The 11869-nt window shown below is 44.3% G+C and overlaps 1 protein-coding gene across 4 annotated transcripts in view; it reads left to right on the forward strand.

The window, feature by feature from the left end:
• TMEM229B (transmembrane protein 229B) overlaps positions 1-9447 on the forward strand; it is a 172774-nt gene extending 163327 nt beyond the window's left edge. For all 4 annotated transcript variants that reach the window (XM_069208831.1, XM_069208833.1, XM_069208832.1 and 1 more), the window contains one exon: positions 6782-9447. In XM_069208831.1, the coding sequence (XP_069064932.1) occupies positions 6809-7315 (507 nt within the window). In that variant the 5' untranslated portion in view covers positions 6782-6808 and the 3' untranslated portion in view covers positions 7316-9447. The remainder of the gene's footprint in view (positions 1-6781) is intronic.
• Positions 9448-11869: the final 2422 nt, after the last annotated feature.

Consider the following 11869-nt stretch of genomic DNA (forward strand, 5'->3'; position numbering starts at 1 on the left):
GCAAGCCTTTAACAACATACCGATAATAAACTGTGTTTATTATCGTTTTGTTGTTAAAGGGGCGGGGCATTGGGGATGATGGGGATGAGTCCTGTTTGGTCGTGTGTGTTTGGCCAGCTGTCTCGGACTGGCCAAACACACATGCGCACTGTGCTCTTTCCAGCCCAGCAGTGTGTTGTTGGGATGGAGAGAGCAGGCACAGGCACAGGCCCCCAGTCTGCCTGGGAGCGCCCTGGCTGGGCGCTCCATCTAATCCTAATGCTTCTCTGAGCAGCATCAGGATTGGCTGCAGGGCAGGCTGGGAGCCTGTTCCTGCAGTAACCGGGAAAGAGTAGGGGCACGGCACGACAGTGGAGGTAAGTTTCTTTTTTTAATTTATTTTTTATTAAATGTTTTTGTTCCCCCACCCCAGGCCTCCTCTCCGCGCGCCACCCCACCACTTTAGTGCGCAGCGAGCCATGACTGCTTTTGTGGTAAAAGTCCCACCCACTTTACAAACTTCTGACATCTTTAGGAGGTCAGATGCGCACTAAAATAGTCTCTTCCCTCATCACTTATGCTGCACGACCACAGTGGAAACAAAACAGTAAAAATAACTTTTTAAACATTGTTTACACTCGTGTTTCTAAATGCAACTGTTACTCTGGACACCCCCGATTTGTTCCGTGTTTTAGAACTTTAAAGATCACAGATATGCTTGGCTGCATTTTCTATACTATATTAACTTGCTTGTCTGCTTGCTCGAGGCAACGCTGGAGAACACTGATGCACTTGCCTCAGACTTTGTTTTAAAAGAATATGTTTATTATTTATATACGTTAATGCTACTTGGTGCACAGCAGAATATCACAGTTACTGAAACGTCCAACAGCACGCCCTTCATAATGTACGGAGAAACATCAAGCCCAAGTATGATTTAACAAAGCCAAAATTAAACCTTTCAATAAATTGGAAAGGTGCACGTTCAAGCAAACTAGTGTTATAACTAAAATGAGATCCAGCAGTAGCCGTGCACCAACGATAAACATAACTTTTTAAAAAGTAATCAATTGAGTTTAGGCAAAACATATCAATGCTTTCAATAACCCCTTCGCTGCCAGGCATTTCCCCCCTCCTGTGCCAAGCCTTTTTTTGGCTATTTGGGGCAGTTCGCACTTAGGCCCTCATAACTTTTGGTTCACATAAGCTACCCACGCCAAATTTCCGTCCTTTTTTTCCAATATCCTAGGGATTCTAGAGGTACCCAGACGTTGTGGGTTCCCCTGAGGGAGACCAAGAAATTAGCCAAAATATAGTGAAACGTTTGTTTTCTTCAAAAAAATTGGAAAAAAGAGGCTGCAGAAGGCAGCTCGTGTTTTTTTCCCTGAAAATGGCACCAACAAAGAGTTTGTGGTGGCAAGATCACCATCTTCCCAGCTTTCAGGAACGGCAGACTTGAATTGGAAAACCCAATTTTTCAATACAATTTTGACTTTTTACTGGGACATACCCCATTTTTACTATTTTTTGTGCTTTCAGTCTCCTTCCAGTTAGTGACCAAAATGGGTGAGAAACCAATGCTGGATCCCAGAAAGCTAAACATGTCTGAAAAGTAGACAAAATTCTGAATTTAGCAAGGTGTCATTTGTGTAGATCCTACAAGTGTTTCCTACAGAAAATAACAGCTGAAATAAAAAAATATTGAAATTGAGGTTAAATAAAAAAAAAAATTTCTCCATGTTTTACTCTGTAACTTTTTCCTGCGATGTCAGAGTTTTGAAAACAATATACTGTTACGTCAGCTGAACTCTTCTGGTTGCGGGGATATATAGGGCAAAAGGTTCATCAAGAACTCTAGGTACCCAGAGCCAATAAATGAGTTGCACCTTGCAAGGGGGTTTTTATTCTATACCGAGTATACAGCAATTCATTTGCTGAAATATAAAAAGTGAAAAATAGGTATCAAGAAAACCTTTGTATTTCCAAAATGGCCACAAGATAAGGTGTTGAGAAGCAGTGGTTATTTGCACATCTCTAAATTCCGGGGTGCCCATACTAGCATGTGAATTACAGGGCATTTCTAAAATAGACGTCTTTTTTATACACTGCCTTACATTTGGAAGGAAAAAATGTAGAGAAAGACAAGGGGCAATAACACTTGTTTTACTATTCTGTGTTCCCCCAAGTCTCCCGATACAAATGGTACCTCACTTGTGTGGGTAGGACTAGCGCCCACGAAAGGAGATGGCCCAAAACACAACGTGGACACATCACATTTTTTCACAGAAAACAGAGGTGCTTTTTACAAAGTGCCTACCTGTGGATTTTGGCCTCTAGCTCAGACGGCACCTGGGGAAACCTAGCAAACCAGCGCATTTTCGAAAACTAGACACTTAGGGGAATCCAAGATGGGGTGACTTGTGGGGCTTTGCAAATCACACAATTTGACCAAAAAAACACTTCTTCCTCTCATTTCGGTGACAGAAAGTTCTGGAATCTGAGAGGAGCCACAAATTTCCTTCCACCCAGCGTTCCCCCAAGTCTCCTGATAAAAAGTGTACCTCACTTGTGTGGGTAGACCTAGCGCCCACGAAAAGAAATGGCCCAAAACACAACGTGGACACATCACATTTTTTCACAGAAAACAGAGGAGTTTTTTACAAAGTGCCTACCTGTGGATTTTGGCCTCTAGCTCAGCCGGCACCTGGGGAAACCTAGCAAACAAGCTCATTTTTGAAAACTAGACACCTAGGGAAATCCAAGATGGGGTGACTTCTGGGGCTCTGACCAGGTTCTGTTACCCAGAATCCTTTGCAAACCACACAATTTGACCAAAAAAACACTTCTTCTCATTTTGGTGACAGAAAGTTCTGGAATCTGAGAGGAGCCACAAATTTCCTTCCACCCAGCGTTCTCCTAAGTCTCCCGATAAAAATGGTACCTCACTTGTGTGGGTAGGCCTAGCGCCCACAAAAGGAAATGGCCCAAAACACAACGTGGACACATCACATTTTTTCACAGAAAACAGAGGTGTTTTTTGCAAAGTGCCTACCTGTGGATTTTGGCCTCTAGCTCAGCCGGCCCCAGGGGGGGCAGAAATGGCCTAAAATAAATGTGCCCCCCTGACCCCCTGGGGAGCGGCCCTTGCATACGGGGTCGCTCGCCCTGCATGACATTGGCGCAAAACAAAAGATCCCTGATGCATAGTGGTTTCCTAAAATCGGCCGATCTGTCCCCGAGGGGGGCAGAAATGGTCTAAATACAATTTGCCCCCCAGGGGAGCGACCCTTGCCTACTGGGTTGCTCCCCATCTCTAAAAAAACAAACAAACAAAACAAAACACCAAAAAAATTAGCCCTGGCGCCTAGAGGTTTCTGCCCCCTGGGGGCAGATCGGCCTAATAACAATAGGACGATCTTCCCCCAGGGAGGGCAGAACTGGCCTAAATAAAATTTTCCCCCTATGGGACGACCCTTGCCTAAGGGGTCTCTCCTCACCTCTAAAATCAAAAAGAAAACCAAAACAAAACAACCCCAAAAAAATTATCCCTGGTGCCTAGAGGTTTCTGCCCCCACTAATAGGCCGATCTGCCCCTAGGCAGAAAAGGCCTTAAAAAAAAAAGCCCCCCCCCCCGGAGCTCTCTCATGCCAGTTTCATTTAAAAAATACATCCCTGGTGTCGAGTGGGCGTTTCAAAAGCTGGATTGCTTTACAATCCAGCTTTTGAAACGCAGAGAGAGAGACTTCAAAGGGAAGGAAATTCCTTTCCTTCCCTTTGAAGCCTCTCTGGCCTCCCCCACGTGATCGGAAGAGAAATGCCTTGCATTTCTCTTCCGATTCCAGCACGATGGGAGGAGGCCTCTGTGCCAATCAGTGCGCTGATGTCACAGGAGGGGTGAGGGGGTCGGGGGTGGAAGAGGAAGGTCTTCCCCTTCCATCCCTGCCTTGGTGGGGTGGGGGGAACCCCACAGAGGGAGCGCTAGCGGTCCCTCTGGGCTCTGTGCACAGGACGTAATGGTTACGTCCTGGGCACACGAGCACTGTGCCTCAGGACGTAACCATTACGTCCTGGGCACAGAAGGGGGTATAGCATTTGTTAGAGTCAGGATACCACGATCATACGATAATGTCCCAGTCAGACGTCTCTGCAGGTCTCTTCCTCACATACCTCATGAGGCCACTGGTGCTGGAACAATTTTCAGAGTGGGGGTGCTGTCATCAAGTCTTAAATCACTGAAATCAAAGTGATTGTGAAAATTCCAAATGTTACGCAAAGAGCAACTGCAGCGAATGGACCACACCCATTCAGCAGGAAAGTGATATGGGTGCAGTATTTAGCCAGTGGTGGGTTGTGGAACAAACTGTCACAAATATATTACTAAAGCATGATGTGGTAGAACCGTGTCATTTACAGACAGCACATTTTCCATCGAAATGACCCCTACATTTACACCGACATGCAATTTTACAGCTAAAACTATATAGGGTACAAACATTGTGGAAATTGGGTTTCAGAGAAAAGTTATCACTTGCAAATCGCTAAATATCTTGATTTGTTTGGATCCTATTAAAAATCGTGTGAATCTCACTTTAGAATTACAAAAGGAATTTCATTTGTGCCTCCTTTATTGCTGATATGTTTTGAATTTTTTGTACTGTCCATTGACAGGTACTTAAATATAAAAATTTACATCAAGCGGCCTTTCCTTTCACACTCCATAACTCCAGCAAGATTGTCATAAAATTCACTTCACAAACTCTTCTCACTTTTAAGACACAGAAGAAAAGAAAACCCCAATCTCCTTGTTAAACTAAAAAGCAGCAATTTGTCACAAGGCATAGCCTGACATTAGACCGCTGTTTTTGAATGCACAGTAAACGTGGCAAGAGAAATACAGAATCTAAAGACATCTTCATTGCTCATTCACCTTCTGAACTCCAGCATGGTAATTTTTGCTGCAGCACCCATACTTCCACCGGCTACATGTGAGGCGTCCATTGTTACAGCCGAGCTGCCGTCTAGGTCGCTCTCTTTACTATTACCCTAGGTAGACAAATGAATCAGCATGCCATCTTACTTGCTTTAGGCCTTGGCATTAACCTCAATAAACAAGATTTAAGCTCAATAATTGTATTTGCTGGTCCAACCCATTTACAAATCTGTAACCTCAGAATCCGCTTATTGAGGTACTCAATCCTTTCATGTGGTAAAATTTCACTTTGACGCACCGCGACTAAGACAATCACTTGCAGATGTAGGGAACATGTTGTGTGGTTTAAATTGGGTGCAGTTGGGTCTAGTAAGGAAATACATTTTATTAGTTATGTGTTCGGCATATGTTATGTAATGAAATGTAAGGTGGATTTGTAGAGAACTGCTTGTCACGTTTGAGGGTATCCAGGTGCTGAGTAGGTGAGAGTAGGCGTATGGTGAGGCTGGGCCTGAGCACAGGTGGTTTTGATGATCTTACAAGAAGACTAATCGGAAAGCCAGTTCTTCAGCTTTTTACAGAATTCAAGAAGTGAATAAGAGGCTCTGATGTGTTTGGGGAGGTTGGTCCAGGATTTGGCAGCTTGGTATTAGAATGATCGACCTCCTGTACTGCTTCTGTGGATGGGGAGTGCGTGTGCAAATGATGCTGAGCGAAGCTGTCTGGTGGATTGGTGGAAATAAACATTGTGTTTGAGGTATGCTGGTCCCGTGTTGTCTAGGGGCTTGAATGATTGTGTGAGAAGTTTGAACTGGGACAGCTTTTGGATGGGGAGCCAGTGGAGCTCTCTGAGGTGTGGTGTTGTGTGGTATTGACGGAGGAGGTCGAGGACAACTCTGGCGGCAGCATTTTGGATGGTTTGAAGTCTGTGAAAAAGATGGGTTGGGATGCCAGCGTAGAGTGCATTTCCATAGTCCGATCGGCTTGTGATGATGACTTGCGTGATGGTATGTATGGTGTTCAGTTTGAGCCACGTGAAGATAACATGCAGAGGATATATAGGCATGAGGAGGTGATGGGGTTGACCTGGGACTTCCTGGTGAGATTGGTGTCCAGGATAAGGCCTAGGTTTCTAGCATGGTCAATTGGGGTGGGTGTGGGTCTGAGTTCTTAAAAATGTGGTAGCCCAGCTGACAGGCTGGCTGGCATTCTGGAACTCATGCTTCCGAATGGTACAGAATTGCTAAGGAATCTGTGATCAGCCCAGGTGATTAAGATTAAGGGGCAGATTTACATCCTGGCAGTAAGGATACTCAGTCGCAAAGACAACAGGATGTCCTTACCACCAAGAGGTTAGACCACCCACTGAATTTTAATGTGGGAGGACCAAAGGTTTTACTGTGGCGGAGACTATTCCGCCTCCACCATAGTAACACCCCTCTGATGATCTGGCGGAGTAAGGGCCTTCAGAGGGTGACCTCTATGTCACCCCACATCATTTAGATGGATGGACACATAGGTCAGTTTTCAGTGCTCGTCACCTCCAGGAAAATCATGGCAGTAATGGGCAGTGAAAACTGCCTAACGCCCCCTCTCCATGGTATATAACTGGTGGACTTTATTCCTCTGCCAGACCAATGAAGATTACTCTGCCTGCCAAAACTTAACTCCGGCCCTGAATCTTCAATATTCTTTGCTCCCGATGCCCACATGACCTTGAATCACCCTACATACAATCTAAGAAGCCTGTGTGTTTTACCCAACGTTTATGATTTCTTTACATCCACCAGACAGCGATTTTGAATTCTTCCTTAAAATCCACTTTGTATAATAAAATCTTATTAACATATATGTATATTTTTTTCATTTCAGCGCTGCTGCTCTGGGTTTTGAAAAGAAATGGCGATGGCAGAACCGTTGACTGCTCTCTCTCGCTGGTACCTTTATGCAATCCATGGCTACTTCTGCGAGGTCATGTTTACTGCTGCCTGGGATTTTGTGGTGAATTATAACTGGAAGTTTCCAGGGGTCACAAGTGTTTGGGCCCTCTTCATTTATGGCACCTCCATCCTAATAGTGGAGAACATGTATCTTTATTTGAAAGATAAATGCAACATTTTAGTCCGCTGCCTAATATACACCCTTTGGACGTACATTTGGGAATTCACCACAGGCCTCATCTTGAGACAGTTCAATGCCTGCCCATGGGACTATTCCCAGTTTGATTTCGACTTCATGGGTCTCATCACTTTGGAGTACGCCGTCCCCTGGTTTTGTGCAGCCTTTTTAATGGAACAGCTGGTCATTAGGAATACTCTACGATTGAGGTTTGATGAACATGCAGAGCCAGGATCCCGGGCAGTGTCAACATATTCCACGGCCAATGGTCATGTCAAAACTAACTGAAGATGCCACCAGGAGCAGCATGTCCTGGTGGAAGCCGAGGCTTCTGACTTCTTTGACTTTCTGTCTGTATGATATTTTATCAATATGGGTACGCATGAAGAAATAAATAATTTTTTTAATTAATATTTATGGCTGCAAGGAAAGTGTTGTTTGCTACTTGCTGATTTTGTAGCATTTGTCTAACTTATACTGAAAAAACAATGTTTTATCTGCATTCTGAGAAACAGCAACTAGACCATACTAATGTGCAAAAACAAACCTAGTGGATGGGCTTAATATCCTATAACAACCATAACTTTTATTGACTGGCTTTCTCCATTAGACATTTGCGGTGCTTATAAGCAATACCTCCCACAGGACACTACTTCTAAGAAAGACACTGTATTTGAATTGAAGTAGGACTGTTTTTGCAACTTAAGAGCATACTTTGAAATGCTTCCAAGAAGGTCCTCTAATACTACTATGGATCCATGCCCACCTCTTCTGCAGGGTTGTCGTATCTACACCACCTAATGTAATGGTGCTGATCGTCTGCTGGATTTATAAATGTTACTTACAATTCCTGGTAAGGATGCTTGGAAGAGTTTCCTTTCAGCCTTTTCTGCTTGTTGATCGTACCAGACTGAAACCAAATCCTGGCAAAGTGGCCAAGTGACTACATCTCAGGTCTCCCCCATACAACGACAGAACTTGCCTCAACAGTTATATACATTGGAACGATGGCATGGATGCTGCAAGCTAGAGTTGTCCTTTTGCAGAGGAAACTTTTAACTACAGAGAACACTGGATACACATAAGTTGACACAGGTGGAGGAGTTTCTGCATAAAGTGCAAATCTTTAAATGACTGAGGGCCAATGACCTCAAACGGGGTCCTCTCTTAGGTAAAGTTGGTGGCTGCCTTTGTCAGTTTGACCCACAGTGCCAGACAGCTCAGTATGTCTCAGTGTTTCACAGAATCAGTAACTGTTTGTTCCCATCACAACTATGTTGGCATTAAGTACAGCACATCCTCTTCCGAAAACTGTTTGTAGGAGATAGAAATTTGTTTGAAAGAAGTAGAATTTGTTTGAAAACTGTAAGGAATGTTATAACACAGTCCCATAGATTGCACTCATAATAATATATTTGGGACAACGTTAAAGGTATGCATGCAATTATAAGATGAATGTTATGAAATAATGAATTACTTCCAATACTCAAAACCATGCAGGGATAAGAAAGTCTTAGAACAGTCATTAATGGACTGTGGTATAAATTGAGGAGGTGATATTGTCTATGGCGATGAACATCGAAGGAAGCAAAGGTTTCCCACATGTGAACAACCACATGCTGCAGTATCTTTGGTAACTGCGGCATAAACCTGCAACACCTGTGCACATCAGAGTTCCTGAGTTCACGTCGCAGCCAGGTCATCTCCCCCTTCCACCAATGGAAGAACTGTTCCGGTTGGGCAAATGAAAAATGCGTATCCTGTTGCAAGTCACGTTCAGAAGATAGTAGCGATACAGTGAACCACGGCCCTACTTTAGAGGCAGCCATTGCAATGGATACTGTGATTTTATTTGATAGACACTAAATAGGGCTAATAGGTTCTAGCAATGAGACAAACTAAAGTAGTAATGCTGTGTACAAGAGCAACCTCCTCACTATTATGATTAGGAGCCATCTTAAAGCAATTGGTATTTCTAAGTGTTAATGTCAGAAGCACAACAGCCCTCTCTGAGAGGATGCCTTATTGCAGAGCCTGTAAAGGAGGGTGTGCTGTAATTAGCTGCTTGATTTGAGCCTATTTGTATGAATGTATATTTGTACCATTTAATTAACTGGGACCTGGAAATTACTTTGTTTTGCACTAAATTGATGATGATTTTATCCCTAATTGCTACTCTAAAGTAGTAGTGCCTCTAATATGATGAATGCAATTGTCGCTTACACTCTTCTTCCCAACAATACAAATAACAAGAACAAAATAGTGTTAATCTTATTTATTGTATAGCATGCAATATTCATCCCACTTAGGCACATGTAGATCCAGTAGTGTTTAGTACACTTTCAATGTGAGATACCATGTTTTCATTCTCCACTGCTGAAACCATAAAATCATAGAAATAATAAATTGTTCACAATGTTCCTAAGGCCCTCAGACTCTTTCATTTTGAGTGTTTTGGTCCAGATGAAGAACGCTTTAACCTTCTACCATCAGAAGCTGTACGACTGATTCTGGTGCACCTCATCTGTGAGGACAACGAGTATCAAGCCTGCTGTTAGTATTGTGCCCCTCACTTCTAATGAAAACGTGGTTGAGTGAGTTGCTAGGGTTTGGGGTTCAGTGTGTTGTGGCCACCTACGTGTGCTACATACCAGGAGTGACGCAGAAGAGTTCTCCATGAAAATGGTGGATTCTACTTTCTACTCTGCTCATAAATGTAGGATTTATGATAGAAGTGGTGCATAAACACTTTTGGAAATTCTACCCATTTTATTACAAATTTTATTAAAAGTGTTACTTTTTACTAGTGCCGCAATTGGAATCTCACTTTGGGCCAGTTTTAGATCTTGGCAGATAGGTTGCTCCGTCACAAACCTTACAGTTATTCCGTCCACTGAATTACAATTTTCATAGGATATAATAGACTCTTAATACAGTGAACTGGATATACGTCACAATCGTGACAGAGCAACCCCGTCCACCAAGATCTAAATCAGGCCCTTAATGTACAATAGCACATGGGAATATGCATTCTTATTAGTGCAGTTGCATTTTTTTTATTCTTCTATTCGGTAACAATGTTTTCCTATATAGAAAGCCCTTCCTTTGCATCCCCTTTATTTCTGTGAGTTGTTGCCGGCCGTTATCACCCTTGAACCAAGTTTACTCACACATTTGACAGGAGTAAATCTCCATCTGTTTCCATTGTGAAATGGGTCATGGTCAAAGCTTGATATACGACAAACTTGTGAGTGTTGAGGTGTTTCAAACTTTCCAGTTCATTCCCATCCTGAAACTTCTATTTGATAGGAGATTTACATATTTATAATATTACACTAAGTGGGCAATGTTGTGTGTGAGTAAATACTTTGCTGAGAGTAGATTCACTTTTTGTAAATTTCATGAATAGTATTTGCAATCATATATCAAACCATCTTTGTATGTAAGCTCCATGTAAACATACTGAGGGCTTTGTAACTTATGTCTACATTCTCTAACACACAAACAATCCATATAGTGTTATTTCCTGTCTTGGCTACAAGCAGTCTGAAATGGAACTGATCATCGTTTTAAGTGTTGTCATTTACTGTTAGCCAGTGGAAAAGTGTCAGCACTGGGATCCAGGTTAGCCACAGCATCACTGATAGCAGTACCATAGTGGTTGTCTCTCCTGATTAAGGTTGGGAAGCCATGTTATCACCGTGCAGAGGAAAAGCTGCAGCTTATGGTGAGACGTGGTCAGCATGTGATAAGAGATCAACAAAAAGTCGTCACTGAGGTGTATCCAAATTCTGTGTTTGCAACAGGTAAATAGTTTTCATGCACTTCACAGGCTTCCCTAAAGGACTGTTTCTATTTGTTGTAGGGTATGTTGGGATATAGCATGTCATTATCTGCAACATGGGTCATGGATATCCAGTCTTCCATGTTGGGTTCAGTAGGCATGACATCCGGCAGTCTTCTTCCTAACCTTTTGTAAGTGACATGAGTATGAATATCTGTGAACAGACTAAGGGGGTCATTCTGACCTTGGCGGTCCATGACCGCCATGGCGGAGTGCCACGGAAGCACCGCCAACAGGCTGGCGGTGCTTCCTGGGCGATTCTGACCGCGGCGGTAAAGCCACGGTCGGAAAAGGGGAGCCGGCGGTTTCCCGCTGGCCCTGGGAACCCGCCATGGCGGCGCTGCTTGCAGCACTGCCATGGGGATTCCGACCCCCTTCCCGCCAGCCTGTTTCTGGCGGTGTCCACCGCCAGAACCAGGATGGCGGGAACGGGTGCCGTGGGGCCCCTGGGGGCCCCTGCACTGCCCACGCCACTGGCATGGGCAGTGCAGGGGCCCCCGAACAGGGCCCCACAAAGATTTTCACTGTCTGCTGTGCAGTCAGTGAAAATCGCGGCGGGTGCCACTGCACCCGTCGCACCCCTTCATCTCCGCCGGCTCCATTCCGAGCCGGCTTCATTGTTGAAGGGGCTGTCCCGCTGGGCCGGCCGGTGGTCTTCTGGCGGTCGCCCGCCGGCCCAGCGGGAAAGCCGGAATGGCCGCCGCGGTCTTTTGACCGCGGAGCGGTCTTTCGGCGGGAATGACCGCCTATGTAGTTAACTGTAGTCCTTGCCCAAGGCATGAACATCAGACTTCTCTCTCTACTCCAGGTTTATGAACAGTTGTAGGACCTTGGTTGGTCCAGTCCCACCACTGATTTTTGGTTCTTTTCAGCTTGAAACTTGTCGAGGAGCCGTGCTGTGGTGACAACTCCCTGTCATCTTTCCAGTAGTCTGGTGCTATGTGGTCTAGGGGAACTCCTTTGTTTTACCTCTCCTTGGCATGTAGGGTTTTAGAGAA

The sequence above is a fragment of the Pleurodeles waltl genome, chromosome 9, assembly GCF_031143425.1.
Source record: "Pleurodeles waltl isolate 20211129_DDA chromosome 9, aPleWal1.hap1.20221129, whole genome shotgun sequence".
In the NCBI taxonomy this organism is placed as follows: Eukaryota; Metazoa; Chordata; class Amphibia; order Caudata; family Salamandridae; genus Pleurodeles; species Pleurodeles waltl.